This window comes from Stenella coeruleoalba (assembly GCF_951394435.1).
Source record: "Stenella coeruleoalba genome assembly, chromosome: 12".
In the NCBI taxonomy this organism is placed as follows: Eukaryota; Metazoa; Chordata; class Mammalia; order Artiodactyla; family Delphinidae; genus Stenella; species Stenella coeruleoalba.
The window spans coordinates 19,916,705-19,944,333 of record NC_137158.1 but is presented as its reverse complement, the minus strand read 5'-3'; the positions used below and the strand labels follow the sequence as shown (position 1 = coordinate 19,944,333).

General features: G+C 41.1%; 1 protein-coding gene across 2 annotated transcripts in view; it reads right to left on the bottom strand.

Moving 5' to 3' along the window:
• Positions 1–8,357: 8,357 nt before the first annotated feature.
• The window catches only part of MRAP2 (melanocortin 2 receptor accessory protein 2), a 99,900-nt gene continuing 80,628 nt past the window's right edge, over positions 8,358–27,629 (bottom strand). For both annotated transcript variants that reach the window (XM_079939246.1, XM_079939247.1), the window contains exons 3-4: positions 25,539–25,638; positions 8,358–9,910 (exon numbers count right to left, since the gene is read on the bottom strand). In XM_079939246.1, the coding sequence (XP_079795372.1) occupies positions 9,517–9,910; positions 25,539–25,638 (494 nt within the window). In that variant the 3' untranslated portion in view covers positions 8,358–9,516. The remainder of the gene's footprint in view (positions 9,911–25,538; positions 25,639–27,629) is intronic.

The window sequence follows — 27,629 nt, the reverse complement described above, 5'->3', positions numbered from 1 at the left end:
AGAGCCATCTTGGAGATAAACAATAGAATAAGCAATTCTAAATCTGTTGGATTCCTTGACAATATGCAGGAAATGAGCTGTTAATGCAGGGCTTACACCTGCAACGTATAAAACTAGTTTTTTCAGCAGACAAAGGGAACAAAGTCAAGATTCCTGATCTTGAAAGGTTTACTATATGGCAGGAAAGATCAGAAAAGTACATCTAGCCAAATATGAATAAATGCAATAAAAGTATTATGAAGTGTGAATGGAGCACAGAAGAAAGAAATTCCTTTCACCTGGGTTCTGGAGAGCCTTTTCTGGAAAAGAGATGGCCAAAGAAATGGGTGGAATTTGGGCAGAACAGGATGTAAGGAAGTGAATTTAAAAACTGATTCTAAAATTCATATAAAAATGCAAAGGACCCCAAGTACCCAGAACAACTTTGAATAAGAAAAATGAAGTTGGAGGACTTACACTATCTGATTTTAAGACTTTTTGAAGCTACAGTAATCTAGAAGTATGATAGTGGTGTAAAACTGGCAAATAAAACAATGGAACAGAATAGAATGTCCAGAACTAAACCAACACATATACGGACAACTGATTTTTCAATAACGGTGCAAAGGCAAATCAGTGGAGAAAGGATCTCTTCAACAAATAGTGCTGGAAAAATTAGATATCCATATGCAAAAAAAAAAAATGAACTTTGCTCCATACCTCACAGCATACACAAAAATTAACTCAGAATGGATTATAGATCTAAATAGGAAATCTAAAACTGTAAAACTTCTAGAAAAAAACGCATCAGATTAAACATTTATGACTTGGGTTTGGCAAATATTTCTTTGCTATAATACCAAAAGTATGATCCACTTAAAAGAGAAATTGATATACTGAACTTTATCAAAATGAAGACAGTCTTCAAAACTCTTCAAAAACATTGTTAAGCAAATGAAAAGACAAGCCATAGAAACTATTTGCAGATCATATATCTGATAAAGAATTTATATCCAGAATAAAGGACTCCCAAAACTCAATAATAAAGCAAACTCCCCAATATGACAATGAGCCAGACTTGAAAACACACCTCACAAAGATATCCAGATGGATGATAAGCATATGAAAAGATGCTGAATGCCATTAGTCATTAGTGAAGTGCAATCGGAAACCACAATGAGATACTACTGCACACATACTAGAATGAATAAAATTAAAAAGACTGACCTTACATAGCATTGGCAAGGAAGTAGAGCAATAAGAATTCATAGACACTGTGAGGAATTTACAGTAATACACTTATTTTAGAAAACTGTTAAGCAGTTTCTTTAAAAAGGTAAACACCTTACCGAAAAAAAAAAAAAAAGGTAAACACCTATCTACCATATGACCCAGACATTCCTCTTCTAGGTGCTTTAGAAAATAAAAGCATGTGTCCATACGAAGAATTGTAACCAAATATTCATTGCAGTTTTATTTATAGTAGCCAAGATTGTAAATAACCCAAAGATCCATCAGCAAGTAAACGGATAAACAAATTAGGGTTTAAACAAGTAGGGTCTAAACACTACTCACAATGAACTACTCAGCAATAACTCAGCACTAAACACTACTCAGCAAAAAAATAATAAACTATTAATACACACAACATGGATGAATCTCAAAATAATTATGCTGAATGAAAGAAGTCAGACAAAATAGAATAGATACTGCATGAATCCATTCATACAAGTATCTTGAAAATGCAAAGCAATATACGGTGATAGAAAGCAGATCAATGGTTCCAGGGGAAGAGATGGGGAGGGAGGGATTACAAAAGGGCAGGAGAAAACTTTTGTGGGTGATGGGTGTGTTCATTGTCTTGACTGTGGTGATGGTTTCTTGGAGAAACACTTAGGTCAAATGTATTAAATTGTATACTTTAAAAGTGTTAAAAATTATTTTGCCAAGTATACCCCAAAACTATTTTAAGAAAAAGCAATTCAGTCCTGACCCACCTCAATGCCTCACTGGAGTGAGATGATAGCCCCTCATTCTGTCTGCCTAACAGGAAGGGGCAGGGGAATTTCTCTCATGGAAGATAACATACGTAGCATCAATGGATTTTTCACTCACAATGTCTGCCAAGTAATAAGAAATTTCTAGACATGAAAAGTGTCAAGACTGCATGACTGATAATATGAGAATAAGAAACATTAGACAACAGATGCAAACCCACAGATGATGTGAAGAGTTAAAAATAAAGACTATACAATAATTACCTTTAATATATTAAAGAAAATAGAGGAAATTATGGGAAAATAGATGACAGTATAAAGATGTTCACCAGAGAAATACACTGGCATCTATTTTTAAGAAAAATCAAACTGATACTCTAGAACTGAAGCTTTCAGTTCTGGAAAACATGGTGAATTGAGCTGATTTGGATCTCTTTTAAGTAAAACTTTTAGTAATGCTGGATAAAATACAACAACAACTAAAATAATATAGGGCTAGCTGTGAAGGAGAGAGAAGTTCCCAGGTAACATATAAAGAGGACACTTAAAGCCAGAATGGCAAGTTTGTAAGCTGATGCCACAACACTCTGGAGGGAAGGGGTTTTAATCTGCAGTGAATAGGGCTATAATGTCTATTTAGAAAAAATAGGGTTCATACCAGATGGAGAGACTTCCTTTATAGAAACCTCCCTCATAAAAGTTATTGGATGAGCTGCCCCTTCATTGAAAGGGAGACTGAATGAACTACACACACACACACACACACACACACACACACACAGGAAAGGGATGAAGAAACTGGTGCTTCCAGGGTCTCTAGGAAAAAAGTCTCCCATAAAAAATCTAAACTCCAAGCCCACGTTTCATGTGGATATGGAATCCAAATGTATGCTCTATTTATGATTCAGGAATTCCCAAGCAAAAAACATAACCATTCCAGATTGATCAAATTACTTGGGTCCTTAGGATAAGCAATACAAAATTGTTCTCTAGGGAAACTTTTATAAAGCAGAATGTATGGGACAATCATAGGAAAAAATAATGCTTGCTGGAGAGCTCACACTACAGTACACATGCATACATGCACACACACACACACACACACACACACACACACACACACACACACAAGACAAAAAATAGAAGTAAATAACTGGCCATGAGGAAGAAGTAGCTTACCCCAACAACCAGGATGATTAGTATTCTGGAGCCTAAAATTATGAAACAATCTAAAAGAGAGCATAAAAGAAATATGAATGAGTCATTAAAAAAATAAAATAAATCATAGAAAACATGAAAAATCAGGACATCATGAAAAAAATCAATTTTTTAAAAGAACTAAACAGAACTTATGTAAATAAAATATGTATAACATCTGATATATAAAATGCAATGGTTATTGCAGAATATTGAGTAGAGTTCCCTGTACTACACAGTAGGTCCTTGTGGCTTATCTATTATATATCTAGTAGTGTGCATATGTTAATCCCAAACTCCTAATTTATCCCTCTCCCCACCTTTCCCCTTTGGTAACCATAAGTTTGTTTTCTATGTCTGTGAGTCTGTTTTGTAAATTTGTAAAGTTCTTTTTTATCATTTTTTTTAGATTCAACATATAAGCGATATCATATGATATTTGTCATTCTCTGACTTACTTCACTTAGTACGATAATCTCTAGGTCCATCTATGTTGCTACAAATGGCATTATTTCATTCTTTTTTATGGCAGAGTACTATTCCATTGTATATATGTACCACGTCTTCTTTACCCATTCCTCTGTTGATGGATATTTAGGTTGCTTCCATGTCTTGGCTACTGTAAATAGTGCTGCAGTGAACATTGGGGTGCATGTATATTTTCAAATTATTTTTTTTCTGGATATATGCCCAGGAGTTGGATTGCTGGATCATATGGTAGTTCTATTTTTAGTTTTTTAAGGAACCTCCATACTGTTCTCCATAGTGGCTGCACCAATTTACATTCCCACCAACAGTGTAGGAGAGTTCCTTTTTCACCACACCCTCTCCAGAATTACTGTTTGTAGACTTTTTAATGATGGCCATTCTGACGGGTGTGAGGTGATACCTCATTGTAGCTTTGATTTGCATTTCTCTAATAATTAGTGTTGTTGAGCATCTTTTCATGTGCTTTTTGGCCATCTGTATATCTTCTTTGGAGAAATGTCTATTTAGGTCTTCTGCCAATTTTTGATTGGGTCATTTGTTTTTTTGATATTGAGCTGCATGAGCTGTTTGTGTATTTTGTAATAACCTATATGGGGAAAGAATCTGAAAAAGAATGGATATATGTATATGCATAACTGAATCACTTTGCTGTATTCCTGAAACCAACACAACACTGTAAATCAACTATACTCCAATATAAAATAAAAATTAAATTAAAAAATAAATAAAATACACTAATAATAAAACAATTCACAGGGTGGGTTAAACAACATTTTAACTTGCAATATCTAGTAAGTTCATTAAAATTCAAGGGTAATCTCTAAAATAATTGTTTAAAAAGAGAATAAAAATAAAGGGGCCAAAATAAAGCCTTCAGAGTAGGCCAGTCACTATTCTAAAAGTTCTTTATATATTTCATCACTTATGGCTCACAAGCTTTGAGGTGGATAGTATCCCTTTTTATATATGAAGGAAGTGAATCTCAGAGAGATTAGGTATCCTGGTGAAGACTGCACAGTTAGCAAGTGATGGAACCAAGCCCAGACAGGCTATCTCTAGACCCCATGCTCTTAACCACAGCTGCAAGGTATAAAGCAGGAAAGGAGAAAAGCAAAGTAAATAGAAATCACAAAATAAAATGCTAGAAATAAAACATCATTGGCAATCACAGTATATTTAGATGAAATAAACTCACAAATTAAAATTTATAAATTTCATTTGTTAATCTGAAACAAAGCAAAATTTAAACTTAAAACAGATTGAAAGTTTAAAAGAATAACAGAGAGAGGTCAAAAGTTAGAGATAGAACAAAAGATATACCAGAGGAATATTAACCAACAGAACGGGAATCATTCAAGCCTTCCCCACATTCACTATTTACTTGACACCCAGCTTGATTGGCCATTTACTGGTTCTGTGCCCGAGCAAATACTGAATTTCCCAGAGCCTTAGTTCTCTGACCTGTAAATACAAGAAACAGTCTCTCCCTCCATCCAGCCAATTTTTATTGACCACTGACTGTGTTCCAGGCACTGGTCAAGCCACTTGGGACCTATCAGTGAACAAAATAAAGATCCCTGTCCTTGCAGAATTTATATTCTAGTAGAAGGAGCAGAAAATAAACAACAGACAGAATAGTCACGTGAACTGTAGAGTATGACAGGTGATAAGCGCTGTAGAGAAAGAGCAATAGAATATGGTCTGGGAAATGGGGGTGCCGGGGCAGAGGTAAGGGAAATGCAGTCCCCAGTTTACAGTGAGATGGCCAGAGTTGGCCTCATTAAGAACATCGAGAAGGGGGTATTTGTTGCTAGGGCTTCTGTAACAAAGAACCACAAACTGGGTGCCTTAAACAACAGAAATTTATTGTCTCACAGTTCTGGAGGCTGCAATCTGCGATCAAGGTGTCAGCAGTGTTGGTTCCTTCTGAGGACTGGAATCGACACGGGGAGGGAGAATCTGTTCCAGGTTCTCTCTCCTTGGCTTGTAGATGGCCATCTTCTCGCTACATCTTCCCATCCATCATCTCCCTTCTATGCATGTCTCTGTGTCCACATTTCCCCTTTTTATAAGGATACAAGTCCTATTGGATTAGGGCCCACCCTAATGAACTCATCTTAACCAGTTACATCTGCAACAATCCTATTTCCCAATAAGATCACATTCTGAAGTATTGGGGGTTGGGACTTCAGCATATGAATTTGGCGGTGGGGGAGACACGATCTGACCCACAACAAAAGGCATTTGAGGAAAGACTTGAAATAAGTGAGGGAGGAGCCATGTGAATATCTAGGGCAAGAGTGTTCCAGACAGAGAGACCGGCCAGGGCAAGAGCCCTATGGGTACATGTCTGCTGTCTTCACGGGACAGCAGGGAGGCCATTGTGTCTGGAGCAGAGTGAGCCGAGGTGGGGGGACAGGAGATGAGATCAGCCGAGGGGGTGGGGGGAGGAAAGCTTTGAGGTTATTGCAAGGACTCCAGCTTCTTCACTGAGTGAAATGAGAAGCCATTGCAGGATTTTGAGCAGAGAAATATCCTGACTTAACTCCTATTTAAAAGGATTCTTTAAGCCTCTGTGTTGAGAGTTCTCACTGTAAGTTTACAAAAAATTAACTTAACACAGAGGCCACTTAGTGCCCAATAAATGTCACCTGTTATTGTTTATAAGGGCGCTGGTGGTATCCTACCCAGATTTTACTATCCAGTGTGTTATTCCCAGCTGCTGGGGATGCTGGCCTACTAGTGCCTCCTTCTCTAGACAATTGCCCTTTGGTCAAAGTAGAAGTTGCCTTACCCTGACTGGCTTGGTTTACCAAAGGTCATGCCCCTGCCTCAAGAAAGAATGACTCTGTGATGCAATTTACGCCTCTTGTCTGATGGAATGAGCACATGTGACATATTGAGGAGACTCACAATGTTCTTGAGAATGTTATACCAGCAGAAACACTGCCAACTTGGGGACAGAGACAGAACAAGAGGAAAGAAGGCTGGCAGACTCCCCCAAATTTTACATTCAGGGAACAGGTTGATAAACTACTCAGTTACAAATACATTCTACCCTTCAAGAAAAAGGAAGGACAATTTCAAGGGTAGAGCTGCAGGCCCAGAGGGCAGCCATGTGCCACAGAAGATTATTTACGGGCCTTGCAACCTAATGGAATTAGCACGGTTGAATTCTGAAATTGCTTGGAACTGGTGACTCCTTTCTCCTTTCCAGTTTCTCCCTTTTTGGACAGGAATGTCTAGAACTGGTAACCTATGCTTGTCCCACCATTGCATTTTATGAACAGATAACTTGTTTCTAGTTTTACTGGTCCACAGATGGAGAATTTTTCCCCAGGATGGATCATACAAAGGGTCTCACCCATACCTGACTTAGATGAATAAGGTGATGTCATTTGGGACTTCTGAGCTGATACTATTTTGACTATATATTGGACTTTGATTTCATGGTGTAATATTTGAGACTTTGAAGGATGTTGGGATAAGATGGATGTATTTTGCATGTGGGATGGACATGAATCTTTGGGGCCAAAGAGAAGAATGTGGTAGGATAATTCACGTCCCCCCCAAAAAAAATGTCCTTTCCTAATCCCTAAAACCTGTGCATATGTTACCTTGCATGGCAAAAGGGACTTTGCAGGTGTGATTAAGTTAAGGATCTTGAGATGGGAGATTACTGTAGATAATCCAATGTTATCACAAATGTCCTTATAGGAGAGAAGCAGGATGGTCAGAGACAGAGATGTAAAGTGGAAGCAGAGGTGACAGTGATACAGGGCCTTGAGCCAAGGAGTGTGAGCAGCCTCTGGAAGCTAAAAAAGGCAAGAAAATGGATCTTTCCCTAGAGCCTCTGTATGGAACCCAGCCCTGATGACACCTTGATTTTAGCCCACTGACACTGATCTTAGACTTCTGCACTCTAGAACTGTAAGAGAATAAATGTAGGTTGCTTTAAGCCACTGAGTTTGTGGTCCTTTGTTACAACAGCAACAGGAAATGATTCAGGAACCAATGAACATGTTGCATGTGTTGCCTGCTGTGTGGTCATAAAGTTCTTTGTATCTGACCCAGGAGTCTTGTGTCTTCTGCCAGCTTCCACAGAACTGTGTCATGCTAACTTGCTAGCTTTCGAAAGGGGTCAAATCTTAGACCTTTCACAGTTCTTGACGTTTAATTAACAAAAATGATGGTATCATCATGGGTATTTTTCTATCTTTTGAATATCCTTCAGTCTTCTAATAAATCTATTTCTAAATAAGATACCACTTAAATAGTTTTGAATCTTAATAATAAATAACCCATGGTTTAAATTTTGTTACTTAAGTTATTAATAATATTTGCATTAGTAAAAGTTATTAAAATCAACATTTTAATGAATGAAAATAGCAAGTTTAATGAAAATAGCAAGTTTCTTTTTGCAAGACTGTGTGTTAACTACAAGAAATGTTCCATGCTTTGTCCTACTGTTTAGTGTTAGATTCTTAAAGAATAATATTTTCCTCAAAAGACATTATGGGAAAGGCGTTTCTTTTGGTGGAATAATTCCTAAATGAAATCTGGTGCATGACTCAGACCACTGGGATCCTAGAGATGATAGAAATTGAGACACTATAAACATGGAATCATTTTTAAATGAAATTGGATGTGAAAGCAAAGAAGCTGAGAAAATTCTGGTGCAGTATATGGATTTATTTTTCAGCTTAAGCAAGACAGGTGGTAAACATATCCATAATGAAAACGCCACCCAGAGATTAGCAGCTGGCCATGCATGCAGCGTGACTGTGCAAAACCAAGTCGCTTCCAAAACAGTGTGCAGGTTTGATTCCTTCACGAAATTAACTCTGGGTTGCCCCAGGCCACCTTGAATATCTGTTGATGGGGTATTTATAACCCATTCACCATTCCAGCTCAAAGCCCACACACTAGCCACATGACCATCACTGCCACATCTGCCAGGTAAACAGACAGCCTAGCAAATAGCACTCTTCTTGTTCACTAGCCAATGGCACAGTAGTGTGACCAGACACAGTTACACCAACACAGAGACACAGGGGGCACCTCCCCTCACCCAGCTGACAACCTTCCATACATTTCTGGGGACAGGATTGTCCTACAATGTACCATGCATTGGTACTCATCCCAGGAGAGGAGGGGCAGGGCTGTCTCCAGGTTTGAGCGTGGGTGGCTGTAGGGTCTCAGAACTGCTGTTTCAGCACAAGCAATAGAAATGCTAGCCACAGTGACCACGAGAAACGAGACTCCTGACGTCCCGGTAGATGCTCAGGCCCCTGACAAAAGCTGGGCTCAGTTAAGGGTTGAGTGGGAGTTGCAGACCTGGGGGATGCTACAACAAGAGCTAAGAGGCAGCGCCCTGGTTACTACTGCTTTGGGTATATCCAGCCTCATCCGAATACAAAACAATAAATTCACAAAATATTAGAACTGGAATGGATCATCTACCACAGACCTTACAGTTAAAAAGGTGGCAGCCCAGAGAGGCAAAGCAACTTGCTGAAGGTAGAGCATGGTAGTGGCAGGTAGGAATGCAATATGCCAAACCCCATTCAAGAACACTGACACTGAATACGTGGCCAAGTTTTTCAATGACAAGGAGGATGAGACAGTGTAAATACTCGGTTCCTCAAAAAGCCCCAAATATGTTTAAAGGTGTAAACACTCAGCTTAATCAACATTCTTCCGAGGGGGCTCTCTTCTCTCTCTGTCTTTCTGTCTCTCTGTCTCTCTCTCTGTATCTCATACACAAACACACATAATCTTGGTGAATGAAGATTTCTTGCTATACAAAGACAGACCCAACATCTTCAGGAAGACACTTTACAAAACATGCCTCTCAATCCAAGTCTTTGTGTGAGGTCTGGGCAACTGGCTTATTTTCTAGAACAATAGGTGGTTCTGAAATAAGGAGATCATCTTCCCCAAAGGAGGAGTTCTGGTCCGTGTGGACGAAGTTGGGGATGTCAAATTTCATGAGCCTGTTCAGCTCCTCCTCTGGCTGCCCACTGCGTCTGATGGCTTCCTGAAGTTGAACTTCACTGTCGAGGGCTGTGGTCTGGAGACCACCTTTGGCCTTGTCCAAGTGGTCCATTTCATTGATGTAGCAGTGAAAGAGGGACCTGGATTCCTCATTGCCCTGTCGAGAAAAGACCTTATCTGGTTCCATTGGCCTTCCAAAGTCTGACACAAAGCTGTTCATTCTGAATCTCTTCTCCGAAGACTCTGCATTGCTGTAAAGCAAAGCAAAATAAAAGACTGCTTACACTCCAGCTTAGTTATCTGCAGAATCATGGTTTTCGGCATCTATGGAATGCAAGTCCCTGTACACAGCATGCAGACAAACATCAGAACTGAGAGACGTCACTTCTGAACATGCACAAATAAACCCAAGGCAAAAGTCACAAGGTGAGGGCCCTTGGACCATCCTGAAAAGAGACCTTTTGCTGAGGGATCCTTGATATTCTTCATCACACACCAGTGTTTCTCAGCGGGACCCTTGGATCGTCTGCATCAGAATTACTTGAAGTGCTTCTTAAAATGCAGAATTCTGGGTTACAGTCCCTCAGGATCTCCGGAGGTGGGGACGGGTAGTCTGTAGTTTCATAGAATCCCCAAGGATCACTACTCGTGGTCAGGTTTAGAACCACTGGCCGACATCTGGCCAGACTGAACAACAATACTGTCTCACAGGGGTGAGTTTCATGTTTGTCAAAGCACTGTCATATCCATTTATCTCACCCCATTCTCAAAACTGACCCATGCTGGGCTTCCCTCGTGGCGCAGTGGTTGAGAGTCCGCCTGCCGATGCAGGGGACGCGGGTTCATGCCCCGGTCCGGGAAGATCCCACATGCCACGGAGCGGCTGGGCCCGTGAGCCATGGCCGCTGAGCCTGCGTGTCCAGAGCCTGTTGCTCCGCAATGGGAGAGGCCACAACAGTGAGAGGCCCACGTACCGAAAAAAAACAAAAAAAACAAAAAAAACTGACCCATCATGTCACTTAGGCCAAGAATTATTATACCCATTTCACAAAGGCATAAGCTAAGGTAAGGAGGGGTCAGATTTCCTGCTTGATTGACACAATCAATTATAAGAGTGCAAAAATACTCCAGTTCCTGATTCCTTGTTTCATTTAGTGTGGAACAAATTAGCAATTCAATGGTAATAAATCGGTGAATGGATGAATAAAATAACTCTCAATGAGTCCCATGAGTGCCTGACAGAAAGAGCAGGGGCAAACTGAATAACCTGATAGCCCACCTACTTTAATCACCATTCTTTCCAGGTTTATAGAAAGGTGACTCCCACACAGGTAGTGACTCCATAAGGTCAAGAATCATGTCCAAACACTTGCAAATCCAGAATAGAACCTGACAACAATTAGGCTCTGGAGTGTGTAATCTCAGTGATTTCAGTTTTTAAATCTCTTCTTTCCCATCCCATCACTCAAGACACAGCACTTATGACCAAGTTCTCATGGGGCAGGGGACATGGAATCAAGTTACAGGTATGAAAAATCTGATCTTAAAAACTAACCGCCATACTGTCTTGATTACTGTAGCTTTGTAGTATAGTCTGAAGTCAGGGAGCCTGATTCCTCCAGTTCCATTTTTCGTTCTCAAGATTGCTTTGGCTATTCGGGGTCTTTTGCGTTTCCGTACAAATTGTGAAATTTTTTGTTCTAGTTCTGTGAAAAACGCCAGTGGTAGTTTGATAGGGATGGCATTGAATCTGTAGATTGCTTTGGGTAGTAGAGACATTTTCACAATGTTGATTCTTCCAATCCAAGAACATGGTATATCTCTCCATCTATTTGTATCATCTTTAATTTCTTTCACCAGTGTCTTATAATTTTCTGCATACAGGTCTTTTGTCTCCTTAGGTAGGTTTATTCCTAGATATTTTATTCTTTTTGTTGCAATGGTAAATGGGAGTATTTTCTTGATTTCACTTTCAGATTTTTCATCATCAGTGTATAGGAATGCCAGAGATTTCTGTGCATTAATTTTGTATCCTGCTACTTTACCAAATTCATTGATTAGCTCTAATAGTTTTCTGGTAGCATCTTTAGGATTCTCTATGTATAGTATCATGTCATCTGCAAACAGTGACAGCATATACCCTGAGAAAACCATAATTCAAAAAGAGTCATGTACCAAAATGTTCACTGCAGCTCTATTTACAATAGCCAGGACATGGAGGCAACTTAAGTGTCCATCAACAAATGAATGGATAAAGAAGATGTGGCACATATATACAATGGAATATTACTCAGCCATAAAAAGAAACGAAATTGAGTTATTTGTAGTGAGGTGGATGGACCTGGAGTCTGTCATACAGAGTGAAGTAAGTCAGAAAGAGAAAAACAAATACTGTATACTAACACATATATATGGAATCTAAGAAAAAAAAAAAAGCCATGAAGAACCTAGGGGCAAGACGGGAATAAAGACACAGACCTACTAGAGAATGGACTTGAGGATATGGGGCAGGGGAAGGGTAAGCTGTGACAAAGTGTGAGAATGGCATGGACATATATACACTAACAAACGTAAAATAGATAGCTAGTGGGAAGCAGCCGCATAGCACAGGGAGATCAGCTTGGTGCTTTGTGACCACCTAGAGGGGTGGGGTAGGGAGGGAGGGAGGGAGGGAGACGCAAGAGGAAAGAGATATGGGAACATATGTATATGAATAACTGATTCACTTTGTTATAAAGCAGAAACTAACACACCACTGTAAAGCAATTATACTCCAATAAATATGTTAATAAATAAATAGAAGAAAAATTTAAGCAAACACCTGATTACTTAGTGTAGTTGAAGCCAAGAATTCACCTACTAAATTATGTATTATTTCAATAAAAAAAGAAAAAACTAACCTCCAGATTATCAAGAATCACCTGGATTTCAGGGCTCAGCAATCCTAGAAGCTTTGCAATCCAGGCAGCAGAGGGACTTTTATATCAGATTTATCTCCTGCTGTGATGACCTGGGTGACATCAGATGAGGAATTCCTCTCAGAAGCCTGAGTTTTTCCTTGTAGTGATAAGCCTGATTAACCAGTCTCATTGCCCACTCCGCAAGGTGATGTGAAGATCAATGATTGACACAGGAGTACGACATTCACTAGGTCATGTATTCAGAATTTAGAGAAAAATCATTTGAGGGAGACTGATGGAATTCTACTTTAATGCAAATTTAATAGGAATAGGTTTTATCTTTCAGTAAGTGATTTTCTTCCCCTCGTGGTCATTTCACCTAAGTTTAAAAGATGACTCAGCAATCCCACTACTGGGCATATACCCTGAGAAAACCATAATTCAAAAAGAGTCATATACCAAAATGTTCACTGCAGGTGTATTTACAATAGCCCGGAGATGGAAACAACCTAAGTGCCCATCATCGGATGAATGGATAAAGAAGATGTGGCACATGTATACAATGGAATATTACTCAGCCATAAAAAGAAACGAAATTGAGCTATTTGTAATGAGGTGGATAGACCTAGAGTCTGTCATACAGAGTGAAGTAAGTCAGAAAGAGAGAGACAAATACCATAGGCTAACACATATATATGGAATTTAAGAAAAGAAAAAATGTCATGAAGAACCTAGGGGTAAGACAGGAATAAAGACACAGACCTACTAGAGAATGGACTTGAGGATATGGGGAGGGGGAAGGGTGAGCTGTGACAAAGCGAGAGAGAGGCATGGACATATATACACTACCAAACGTAAGGTAGATAGCTAGTGGGAAGCAGCCGCATAGCACAGGGAGATCAGCTCGGTGCTTTGTGACCGCCTGGAGGGGTGGGATAGGGAGGGTGGGAGGGAGGGGGACGCAAGAGGGAAGAGATATGGGAACATATGTATATGTATAACTGATTCATTTTGTTGTAAAGCAGAAATTAACACACCATTGTAAAGAAATTATACTCCAATAAAGATGTTTAAAAAAAAAAAAGACAAGAAAAAAAAATGTTTGAGAACAGCGATGAATGTGCCAGCAACCTGTGACCTAAGAAGCTAAAATGTCACCTAGGAAAAGAGGGGATTAACATGTTTGGAAAAAGCATGGTTAGGACTGCTGGGGTCACACCATCCCCCAATTCCAGGCTAAGAAGCTCTGAGTACTAGCTTTCCAGCTTGCCCGGAGCATCAGCTGAGTGTGAAGGCCGACCCAGAAACCCAGCTGTGTACAGCGGCTCTTCTATAACCCAGGCTACATGTTCTCAGGATTAAATTGAGTCCATTGACCACCATCCCCGCCGCTTGCTGAAGAACGAAGGTACAGAAGACCAGGAGTGTTTTTACCCTCCCCAGGGCAGAGCCCAGGCGACAGACACTAAGATGCCTTCCCTGTCTCACCCCCGCTCTTTTCTCTCCCCATGACCTCTGGGTGTGGTAACAGTGCAATCTGTCTGATTCTCCCTCCCTGAGAACAAGGGAAAAGCCCATCTTTGTTCTCTTAGAGTCTGGTAAACATTAAATACTCAACAGACCACCCTGTTCTTCCTCTTTTGTTTCCCTGACTGATAAATTAAAAAACCTGTATGTGAAAAATTGTGATCACGGACATGCCTTGCTTCTATTTCGTTACTATTCATCTCATCGTTGGGCAATATTTACGTACTGAAATCCATAGATCTTAAATGTAAACTTCAGTGTGTTTCTATTGATATATACACCCATGTAACCACCCTCCCAGTCAAGACATAGAATATTTCCTTTCTTCTGGAAAGTTTCCTCCCGTTCAATTTCCAGCCCCTTCAGGTGACACTGCTCTGATTTCTATTTCCATTGATCAGCTTTGCCTGTTCTTGAACTTCCAGTCGATTTCCACCTCCCAGAGGCAATCTGTTTTGATTTTTATCACCGCAGATTAGTTTAGCCTGTTCTTGAAATTCATACAAACGGAAGCGTGCAATATATAGGCTTTTGTGCCTGTATTCCTTTGCCCAGCATTATGCTTTTGAGGTTCGTCCATGATGTCGCATGCAGCAGTAGTCTGTCCTTTTTCTTGCTCAGTAATATTCTGTTGTACAAATACACTACAATTTGTTTATTCATTCTTCTGTTAAAGGGCATCTGGGTTGTTTCCAGTTTGGGGCTGTTATGAACATTCTTGAAAAGTCTCTTTGTAGATACACATTTTTATTGTTCTTGAGCAAATACTAAGAGTAGAATTACTGGGTCGTACAGTAGATGTTTCTTAACTTTATAAGAAACTGCGGAGTTTTCCAAAGTGGTTGTACCATCTTACACTCTCTCCACAACGCATGAGAATTACAGCTGTTCCACATCCTTTTCAGCACTGGGTGCTCTCCATCTTTGTAATGTCGGTCATTCTCGTGGGAGTGACGTGACACTCAGTGTGATTTTAATGAGCATTTCTCTGATGTCTAATAATATTGAGCATCTTTTCATGCCCTTATTGGCTATTGGTTTATCTTCTTTTGTGAGGAGCCTGTGTGTGAGAATTTTGCCCGTTTTAAAATTGAGGTTACCTTTTGTTACTGATCTGTAGAAGTTCTGTCATATATTCTGAATACAAGTCTTTTGGTAGATGTATGTGTTCCAAACATTCTCTTGACCTATGACTTGCATTTTCATTTTCTTAAAGATGTCTTTTGATAAGCAGAAGCTTTATATTTCAGTTAACTTCAAATTATTAACTTTTATCTTCTATGTTAGTGCTTTTTATATCCTCTCTAAGAAATAATTGTTGACCCCCAAATCACAAACCCTTTGCTTTCTTCTAGAACCAATACAATAGCCATGAACCACAGATGGCTATTTATTTAAATTTAAATTAAGTAAAATTTAAATTTTGGTTTCTCAGTCGTATTACCCACATTTCAAGTGCTCCATGGCCACATGTGGCCAGTGGCCACCTACTTACGCAGCACAGAGAACAGTTCTGTCATCATAGAAAGTTCTATTGGACAGAGCTGTTCTAGGAGCTTCTACTTTGGGTTTATGGTCTATGTTGAGATAGGGGTCAAGGTTCATTTTTTCCCATATGTTTACCCTGTTGTTCCAGGACTGTTAAAAAAAAAAAAAAGAAGAAGAAGAAGAACTTTCCTTTCAATTGACCTTATACAAAAATCACTGTATTCTACACACAGGTAATGAAGGATAAGAAAATGAAAAAAAAAATTCCATTCACAACAGCATCAAAAAAAAATAGTATACTTAGGAATAAATTTAACAAAGGATGTGTAAGACCCGTCCACTGAAAATTTCAATGTTGCACAGGGAAATTAAGGAAGACCTTAATATATGAAGAGATATACCAGGTTTGTGGATTGGCAGACTTCAGGTTAAAAGCCATATTACCATAGACTTAAACTACTGAAGTGTCCTTCCTTCAAGGGCCAAAATCCCTTCTCCCTTCTGTTTTTGTATGCTAACGTTCACTCTCCAATACCTTCCAATAGTCATTCATTATATTTTGTCCAGATTTTATTTTATTTATTTTTTAATTTATTTTATTTTTGCTTGCATTGGGTCTTCGTTGCTGTGCATGGGCTTTCTCTAGTTGTGGTGAGCAGGGGCTGCTCTTCATTGCGGTGTGCGGGCTTCTCATTGCAGTACATGGGCTTCTCATCACGGTGGCTTCTCTTGTTGCGGAGCACGGGCTCTAGGCACACGGGCTCAGTAGTTGTGGCTTGTGGGCTCAGTACTTGTGGCTCACGGGCTCCGTAGTTGTGGCTTGCGGGCTCTAGAGAGCAGGCTCAGTAGTTGTGGTGCACAGGCTTAGTTGCTCCGTGGCATGTGGGATCTTCCCGGACCAGGGATCGAACCCATGTCCCCTACATTGGCAGATGGATTCTTAACCACTGTGCCATCAGGGAAGTCCTTTGTCCAGATTTTAAATTGTTATCTGCAAGGTTATACTGAAACATGCTACTCTGCCATTACTGAAACTGGAACCCACCTGCCTAATTCCTCTTGGCCCTTCCTGAATCATCTTAGGTGCCACCTTCTTCCCTGACTCCTCCAGTCTGAGTTGGGATGTTCTCCCAGAGAACTGGGTGCTTCTCTCCATCTGCCTTCTCACTCTGTATTGAGCCCATTTCTTTACTTGTCTAGCACCTTCCTTAAGACGATCAGCTCTCGCGGCAGGTATTGTGTGTTTCTTGTCTATGTCCTCAGTACCCAGCACGGTACTAGGCATAGAGTAGGTGCTCATTAAGTTTTTGTTAAATGAGTGAATGCATCAATCATGAAGACATCACAAAACTAAAGCAACTCTTGCCTTGGCAGGCCTCTCCTACAGTTGCAGAAATCAATTCGAGGGCGTACCCAGGGTTGGCAATCAATTTGAGGGCATACCCAGGTAAGGCTGAAAATAAGGACTGGTGAGCCTTAATAGACAGATGGTCTGTTACTAGAGATCCTGAGTGTGACTCCAGCTCCAGAGGTACAAGAGATTCAGCAAACTAGCCACATCTAGGACTGCCCTGCACCTGTTTCTGGCCAAGGGAAGCACTGTCTCTGACTGTACCCTGCAGTGCTCCCCACATCCCCAAGCTCTGTCCTAGACTCTTCTATGGCACCAATGCCTTGCATTGTTGGAGCTCACAGACCACAGAGCTACTGCAAGGGCATCTTGCACCTTCTATAACTGGCCCACCTTGGAGGCTGCAGGAGACTCAGGTTCCACTGGGGAGACTTCCCACCATTTATTGGTAAGAATGGCTTCAATAAAGCCCAGTGAACTCTCTCCCCGCCCAGTGGTTACCTAGTCTTTAAAGCAGACTAGCCCTCATGAGTCACACCTGAAAATGTTCTTGTACACTTAATGTTGGAATAGCAAGGGATGCTCAATAATTAGGCAGGGGGGGATTCTGCTGCTGGATGTTGCCTTAATTCAGTTTTCAGGAAACATGTGCCATATTGTTAAGGCTGTCTTTCCAACCTTATAAAACATGTCCTGGTAGATAACCTGGGTGCCATGACGGAGAGAAGAAGGCTAGTCGCGAGTTTCCCATCCTCTGAAACTCAGTTGGCATATGGAAAAGTAATGCTCACTGGCACCTATCAGAGCAGTTAAAACAGCTGAAAATCAACTTGTTCTTCCACAGCCTTGGTTACACCTGTGAAAATTTAAAATTACAAGGGCTAACCTCTTAAATACCACCTTGATTAAAATGATAATTAAAACCAGAAGCCATAAACTTCAATAACTGGAACACTGAAAGAACGAGAAACTGTGAGATGTTGACTGAGCTAGCAATTAATATCATGTTATAAGTATCATAAAGAAAGGATACTGAAGAATATTTGTACTATAGACTGAATGTTTGTGTTCCTCCAAAATTCCCATGTTGAAACCTAACCCTCCAAGTGAGGCCCCAGTGAGATCCCTCTCTCCTTCCTCCATATGAGGACACAGTGAAAAGTCCATCATCTATGAACCAGGAAACAAGTCCTCACCAGACAGTGAACCCGCCAGCACCTCAACCTTGGACTTCTCAGCCTCCAGAACTGTGAGAAATAAATTTCTGTTACTTACAAGCCATCTAGTAAATATCTGTGGTATTTATAGGAGCCTGAACATACGAAGACAATTAGAAAATTCAGAATCACCAAGAATTTTAGTGTCTTTCATTATTTTTGTCACATTCCTACCTATTCTATATTTTGTCATCATGAAACTGAGATCTAGCTAGCGTGTTTGCAAGAAGTTCTCCCGTGTCATCCTAACTTTTGAAAGATGACAACTGTTTATTTTGATAGAATCTTAAACTCACTTGTTTTACTTATTTAAGAATCTCTAGTCCTCATTTTCAGCTTGTTATAAGAAATGCAATTTGGATTTAACCTATTGATTGTGACATCCCCAAACTCCACCAGCCAGAGTAAAAAGACTGTTCAGACTGTTCTGATTCTTGGTCTTTTCTCCTTCTCACTCTGGGTTGTGTCACGTATTGTCTGAACCTGTGGGATTTTCTGTACCAGAATAGAGATCCTCCATCGTGAGCACCCATCCAGTCCTCTGGCATTTGCAGTGCATGTCATTTGCTTCCATGACACTCCCCTGCTCACAAAACTTTCATTGATTCCCCAAACTCTTCTGCCTGATCTTTCAGACCATCCTCTTCCACATCACATGGCCTTTCCAGTGTCAGCTCCCACCAGTCCCCTCGCCAACCCTACCGTCCGGCCATATGGGACCTGACTGTCCCCCTCTGAGCCTTTGCTTGTGCTGTTCCTCCTACCCCTTCTCTGTCAAAATCAAATACGTCCTTTTCTGTCCAACTCAAATGTCCCTGCCTCCATGGAGACTCTCTGATCTCCCAGCAGGAAGGAATCTGCCCCCCTCTGTGCTCCTTTCGATTTTACTGACCTTGCCTTACAGGATGCAGCCCTTCCTGTCTCATGTCAGAGCTATTTGGTATGCTCTTTTCTCTCCCATATACTGCTGTGCTGTACACTATTCATCTTTGCATCTCTCAAAGGGCCTTGCCATCATTCGACGCTCAATGAATGCACCGGACGGCTGTATCTGCAGGTGGTCCAGAGCCCTGATTCCTGTGAAAGGCACAGCCCCCTCCAGTGTTTAGGGATGTGCTCCTTCCTCTGGGACCCTACGGGAAGTTAGGTCAGGAGGGCAGACTTCTCCCACCTTCGCTGGCAGAGGGAAAACACCCGTAAGATTCTGGGTTATTCCCTTAGGAATTTTCCAGATTTATGATGAGTTTTTACACATGGAGCGCCTGCTGCTGTACTGAGTCTTAGCATCCCTGACTATCCTCAGGTTCGCCCCAGTCATGAAAAGGGGTGGGCAGTCCAGCCTGTGGGAGCCTAGTGTTTCCAGCAGTCACTTTCAGTGGACTTTTAGAGATGCGTAAGCCAAAGACCTACTAAACTCTGTGATGAACCACCAGTGAGAAAATAATAATAACCATTTCACAGGAGCCACAGCCTGTGCTGAGAGCCTCATCTCACGTAACAAGCCCTAACAGCGGCACCAACCAAATCCTTGCGTGTGTGTGAAAGTGCCTTTTGGTTGCTTTCGTTGGTAGTTCCAACTTGCCAGGCAGATGTCAGTCTCTCTGAGGCAAGAAGGATTCTGCTACCTGAGGATGACCCTCAGCACACCCACAGCTGTGCACTCAGGATACACCTTGTAACTGACGGGGAATTAAAAGTGACTCCTGAACAGAGGTGTATAACCTGAATCAGATACATAAAGCAGTTGGATTTTTTACCTGTTGATATATGGAGACCTTTCAGAACGGAGGCTCTACCTCGGGATCCACTCTGCACTACATCTGCACTTAGCTGGTTCCTGTGACCTTGGTCATTAGCAAAGACCTTGAGCACAGACATTCTCTTGCTATTAGCTTTTAGGTGCGCTGTACCCCTCCTTTAGTGAGTGTCATATTCAGGAAAATTGCAACTCAAGGTAAAATGTAAGTTCCATTTTTACAAGGTCACCTGTCCTCACCCCTAAACGAAGACCATCCCCACCTGGACGAAGTGCACTTAGCAAAGGCTACAAAAGAGGGTATTTGAGGTGTATGATGTCTGGGGTTTGATCGTTTTTTTAAAAAAAAAGTCCAAAATATTCAACATAAAAATGTGGTACAAGCCTTTCCCGTACTCTTTCTCTCTGGCAGATTTATGATAATGGGGTTATAATACTTTAACAAGACGGTAAAGAGAGTAAATAGCTCCTTAGCAGAAAAAGCACAGGAAAAATTGTTCTTTTATCTTCATTGTCTTTAAAGGATCCAGGTAAGAGGGGTTTTTTTCCCACACACAACAGCAGATATTCCATGAGAAAAATAATCCCCGTTAAAGCTGCTTGGACCTAGAAGCTTTTAAGAAAGGCGATGTCAGCTTTATAAGAGTCTTTCTCCCTCTTTGGTCTGCTTTACTGGTGCTCACTCATATCTGGTTCTTCTCTCCTCCTGGAAACACAGATTACCCTGCCCAGCCTGGCGGTCAGGTGGCTGTGGCTGGTTCTGGCCAATGATCTGTGAGAGGAAGGGGTGTGTGCCACTTCCTGGATGAAGGACAGAAGGGCAGGTGTGAGATCTCTTCATGCCCCCTTCCCTGTCACAGGAACCCGGGAGGCTGAGCCTTGGAGATGCTGCAGCTACAGTGGAGAAGCTTCTGTCCACCCCTTGCTGACCCTCAGAAGACGTGTAGCTTGAACACAGTGAAAACCCATGTTGTGTTTTACTGAGATTTGCGGAGCTGTTTGTTATTGTCTCATAGTCTGATTATGACACATCCTCTCCTGAACAGAAGCCAATGAGTAGGCAGTGACTCTAGAATTGAAGTTCTTATGCTAATATGATCCCAAGTTGGAAACTTCAGGGAAGAAGCCTATCTGTCATCCTTGTATCTTACTCCTTTCAAAGGGAATGTTTGTGCTCTTCCCTGCATCAGCAATGATGAGCTCCTAGGGAGACGCTCAGCCTGCCCGGGACACCTCCATGGAGGAGGAGATAGAACTGAGTGGTAGATTCAACACTAGTCCATTTTGAGCTTGCAGACCTGATTGGGGATCTTAACCAGAACGTCGGCGTCATATTCCAAAAAGATACTTACTGCCTGATATCCTACTTGAGGAAGTTCTTTGTGACCAGCTGCCCAGGGAGCCTGTTATATAAAGCAGTCAGAATTCAGACATCCTTCCGAGCCATCACCAAGATTCTCTGCTTAGTCTCCTTTCTAAAATCATCTTACTCTTTCACTGAGAGACACACCCAAGGTGAAGCTAGGGTAGAAGGAAGCCACGCTTCGGCATGTGTAGCTCCAACGTGAACGCGTAGGGCCTGGTTGTCTCGTGGGAGGATGGGTGTCCTCTTCTCCCTCCTGCTCTTTACCTGCACCCCTCAGCTCTCCCCAGGATTCCACCAGCCACGCAGGGGTGGACTGATCTTCGCTGAGAGCTGCCCGCTGTGAGCCCAGCGTGTACCAGCAGCTCCACAGGCATCAGCTCACTTAACCTTTACAGTACTCCTAGGAAGCAGATACTATTTTATTTTTACAAATGAGGAATCTCAAGCAGAGAGGTTAAGAATCTAGTAAACTGTTCCAGTACATCTGGAAATGTTTGACTCCAGAGCCCATGCTTGATCCAATATGTGATCAAAGAAAACAAATCTGATTGCTTGCTAATATCTTTGTTGTAATATAAGAAGGAGATTTAAAATTACTGACATGAGATAATTTAATGTAGTGTTAATAACAGGAGCTTCAGAGTCAAAGAGACTTTAGTTTGAGGCCTGGCTCCGAAGGTTTTGTTTGTTTTGTTTTGGTTTTTTAACCTGTGAATCATCATATGAGTTGTTCAGCCTCATTTTTCTCATCCGTAAAGTGGGGAACTTTATAAGTTGAACACTTATAGGATTTACTTCATCTTTTTGTGAAGCTTGGTGAGATTACACATATAAAATGATCAGCAGACCCTGGCATGTGGCAAATGTTAAAAAAAACTGCTTTTATTATTAGTCTCAATGATTTATCATTCTTTCCTCCATGCCTAATTATCACAGGCACACTTAAAATTGATTGTTTTATATTAAAGTTGGCTGAATGGAAAAAATGTCTATTTTAGAAAAAATTCCTGCCAAATAAATGCCAAGTTTACTAAGATCTAAAATCCTTTTTAACTGCTCCATTTAGGGATTTTTCCACATGTCTGTTTCTTTCAGTTTGCTTATGATATACTACAGCCAAATGCCATGTCTCACACTGCCTCAGACTCAAGAAAGCATTTAAAATGTGGTCCTGAGGGCTGATCCCTTATTGTACTAAAAATAAAAAAAGGTTAGACTTTCTCCTTAGCCTCATTAAAAGCATGTAGAGTTACAATGACCCCTGTTTGAAATGACTCAGAATCACCATCAAGAGAGAAACCATCTACTAGAAGGATGAACTGCCTATTGGAAGACGAAATTCAAGTCTCAGCTACCCAGGGTCGATGTGAAATGTTAAGGAAATGTATAAGTCAGTGTTCTCCAGAGAAACAGAACTGACAGGGGTGTGTGTGTGTGTGTGTGTGTGTGTGTGTGTGTGTGTGTGTGTGTGTGTGTGTGTGTGTGTGTGTGTGTGTGTGTGTGTGTGTGTGTATTTCTATATCTATCTATCCATCCATCCATTCATCCATCCATCTGGGGTAGGGGAGGGGGACAGATTTATTTTAACGAATTGGGTCATGTGATGGTGGAGGCTGGCAAGTTCACAATCTGTAGGGTAGGCTGGCAGGCTGGAGACCCAGGGAAGAGTTTGAAGGCGGGCCTCTGCCAGAATTCCTTTTTGCTCAAGGGAGGTCCATGTGTTTCTAGGAGCGCCTTCCCGTGATTGGATGAGGCCCACCCACATTATGGAGATGATCAGTGTTATTCAGAAATGGTATCTTATCTAAAAAAAAAAACCTTCACAGAAACATCTAGAATAACGTTTGATTAAATATCTGGGTGCCGTGGCCTAGACAAATTGACAAATAAAATTAACCATTACAGGAAGTCATGTTCCCTTTTGGGCTAGGGTGTTCCCATCTGTAAACTCACCTGCATCCTACATCAAACAAATAGATCTCAATAACCCTGCAAAAATCCATCTGTCCCTCCGAGGAGAAGGAAGATAAAGGGGGTTATTATTCCCTGGCCACTCTACAAGATGTACCCTAATCTGAGTTTGTCCTTGGCTTCTCTTACTACTGCTGTAATCCACACCATATTTTTAAAGCGAGGTAAAGGCATGTTCAGATGTTTATGAGAACAGGAGATAGAAAAGGGAAAGTTCATATTATTTTAGTGGCTTTTTAGTGACTATTATAGAGTTTCTCAACCATGCATCTCCATATGCTTCAATAAAATGATCTTTTCTTTTCATTTAACATGTGTTTAAATTTTTTTCCAGACCTCAATGTCTGAAAATAGGTGCGTGATGGGCTGAACTCTTCTCTCTACCTACAACTAGTTGTTATAGTTCAAGTGCAGGCTGAAGACTGAACAGCAGATGCCGCAGACTGTGTGATGAGACACAACAATGAGAACGCCGCTGCCAGGCTGTGAGGATGAAGGGAGATGCCGATGGAAACGTGAGGATTTGTGCTCAGTTTCTTCCACTTACTCGCTCAGGTCGCTCTCTACCCATCCCCCTCTTGCTCTGTGCCCCAGGAAACTGACCTTTGATGGAGGCTCTGGCCACCGGTTGTGGTATGGGCTTCACCAGTGGGGAGCCAAGGTAAGAAAGGGGTAGGAGAGGGGAAGAAAGGTCTGGATATTTATTGGAGGCTCCCTCCCTGAGAGGTCACACTGGACTAGCTGTGACTCTTGACCATTGTTCCTCTCAGCCAGCCTCTCTGCAGGACTCCTGGTTGCCAGTCATGACCCCCTTCAGATCTAGTGCATCTACTCCTCAGTGTTCTGAGCCCTGGCATCCTGCACTATCCTGGGGGCCACCCTCTTCCTGGGCCACAACTTGTGACTAGTCCCTTTATTAAAAGCTCTTCTATATATCCAGGCAAAACTCTAATTCAAAAAGATACATGCACCATTCACAATAGCCAAGACATGGAAACAACCTGAATGTCCATCGACAGATGAATGGATAAAGAAGATGTGGTACATATATACAATGGAATACTACTCGGCCATAAAAAAGAATGAAATAATGCCATCTGCAACAACATGGATGGACCTAAAGATTATCATACTAAGTGAAGTAAGTCAGAAAGAGAAAGACAAATACCATATGATATCACTTATATGTGGAATCTCAAATATGGCACAAATAAACTTATCTACAGAACAGAAACTGACTCACAGACAGAGATCTGACATGTGGTTGCCAAGAGTCAGGGAGGGATGGGCTGAGAGTTTGGGGTTAGTAGATGCAAACTATTACATATAGATTGGATAAACAACAAGGTCCTACTGTATAGCACAGGGAACAATATTCAATATCCTGGGATAAACCATAATGGAAAAGAATATTAAAAAAATGGATATATGTGTATAGCTGAGTCACTTTGCTGTACAGCAGAAATTAACACAACATTGTAAATCAACTATACTTCAATAAAAAATAAATTAAGATAAAAGCTCTTCTAATTATCTAATTTGAGTGTGCTATCTGTTGCCTGCTGGGACTGACTGATAAGGTATCCAACATAAGTTATTATTTTTTCCTTTTCTGGAAGAGTTTGGATAAAAGAAAATCCTCTAAAACAGTTCTGAGAGTTTTGCAAACCATAACTGACCAAATACATTGTGACATTACTCAGCGTTCTTCAAGCATCCATGTAATCATTTCCTCCATAAATTCAAAGCCCAACATGGATGTTCTTTACCACGCCATGAAATTATATAATCCTTAATGTTTCCGTTTTATTTCGTTTCAAGGAAACTTAATGCTGAATTCAGTGACTATTATTAATAATTAATTCAGTCGTGTATCCAGTAACAACTATTTCTCTGCTCCTCAAACGTTTTCTAAGCTAGTTTTCATCCTATTTTTGCTATTGTCTTTTTTCACTGTTTTCAGTCTGGTGAGTCATCTAAATTCTTTTGGGAATAAGGAGAAAATACATCCCAATTCATAATACTTTCAAAATAAAAATTGAGGCTGGATCAGCAGTTAGACTACTGGAAAGGACCAAGAAACCCAGGTGCACAAGGGTTCACTTGAAAATGAGCCCCAGAGGCAAGAGGCAAAGTACCAGGAGGAAGGCAGGTCCCACACAACAGGCACTGGGTCCAGACAGCACATCCATAACCAGGGCCATCTTTCCACCCACTGGAAGCAACCCCAGCCCCGGATCCCATTTCTGTTTTTTCTGGTTCCTGTGGAGCTTAACAGACATTTAGGAACAGCCCAAACTTACTCTTGGTGTGGGGCTCCTGTCTTGGTCAGCAGAGTCAGCACGAAAAACATGAAAATCACAAAGACCGCGAGACCAATCCAAAATCCAATCACAATGGAATCTACAAGACAGTTAACACTGGGATTAGTATTTCATAGCAGCATAAAACTTAAATAATTGAGGAACCTGTGCTTTTTGATACATGAAATGAGAAAAGATGTCAACAATCTTCTGAGACAATCTTGACCCATCAGTCAAAGATGCAGGGATGAGGGAAGAGTCTGTGCCTCCGGGTTTCTGTCTCAGGTACTACTAAGAGATGTCAGCCCTCCAGAGTCTTGGTTTCCACATCCCAGTGGAGGAATCTAAGACAGAAAATGGGCTGTCTAGGTCCTCAAGATTCCACTGAAGTGTTTTGAGTTAGAAAATCCAATTTTTAGCAGAAACTGCAATATGAAGTTTAAAATGACTTCTGATTCAAACCAACCCAATTTTGTATTTTCACACATGCTCCTGCTGGCATAACTCAGCTCTTCATTACATCTTGCAGAGAACATACCAATGACCTCCTGAGTGCTCTTCCTAACTTTGGCCTTTCCCTGTGCCTCACCTCTGTACAAATCTGCTTTATCAGAGCTCTGATAATATTGCTCTTTTATGAAAAATCCTTCAACGAAAATAGACCTGACCTTTTTCAGATTAGAAGACATTCCATATACAAAGAACTTGTACAACGTCTGGCATCTGAGAAAAAGGTAACACACATTTGCAGGCTATTATTGTTAAAATGATCATTTTCTCCCAGTTTACCCCTACTTTAAAACTCATGTTTCCAAGTGGACGAGGGGACACTGTGTCCCTGTACTTATCTGAGCTCTTAGGCACAGCTTCCTAATACCCACACCTTTTCAGGGGCCTGTACCTTCACCAGCTGGAACAACTGTCCCCAGGCTGGAGCTAATGGAAGTCTGTCTATCCTTCAAAGCCCATGCCTTACACCATCTCCTTCACAAAGCCTAATCTCCCCAACAGATGTGCTTGCTCCCTCCTGTGGACCCCATGACATTTTTGTCTGTGCTTCTCTACATGGGTCTCTCCTTGATCCTATCATGGGTAATAGTCACTAGCGTATGTCTCTCGGATGGGGATGAGACCAGGCTGTCTACCAGAACCTGGTACCTTCCTAATAGGGTCTTAAGTCTGGGAGAGGCGACAGAGTTGAAGTATTTTACATTTTCTGATCTATTCTAAGAAGTTTACCTATGTGGCAATACAATGAGGATACTTAGCAATTAAAAAAAAAGAGGTAAACAGAACTTATGCACTAAATGTGTTTAAAATACAAAGCATTATTCTAACTAAATTATAAGTATATAGCACTCTAACATGAAGAAATCAGATTAATAATTTACTTCACATAATTCATACTTTCATTCTACATATACTATAGCTTAGAGGTTAACAACTTTTATTCAACAACATTTATTCAGCACTCTGGATGCAAAGCTAATTTATCTTTCCCGGGGTTAAGAGTGCCAAAGAAACAGGAATTGTAGATTTTGCCTTACGATCTAATGGAAATGAGGCCTAAACAAGACATAAGGACAAGTACCAAAAAAAACACACGTGCACAAGTGCAGCATGTAACAATAGCATCTCAGTTATGGGGGCACAGACTGAAAAGCATCATTGTGCAGATAAACAACAGCTCAATACCCTACACTTCATCAACTGCCTGCACAGCAAAAGGAAATTCTACAGTGACCCACCAGAATAATAAAATCCTCAGCTGAGAATTTAATCTAGTCGTGTTGATCCATTTTCAAATCTCTTTCCTAGGAAGGGACATGAGGACAGCTTTCACACCACCAGTGGTGGCTGGACCCCTATGAGTCCTCCAGTCCCCTATCCCAGAGTAGGCAGGGATGGAGGAGGGTGCCTTTGACCCAGCCTAGTCCCTTGCCCCCGTCCTTCTAGTGACCCAGGGAGCGGATCACAAAGCAACAATAACGTGGGACCTGGGAGGGTCTCAGCCCTCAGCAAAGTCATGAGGGAACAGAGTGGGAATGAAGAGAGCTTTGGTTAGAATTTGAAAATCCCCATGATCCAATG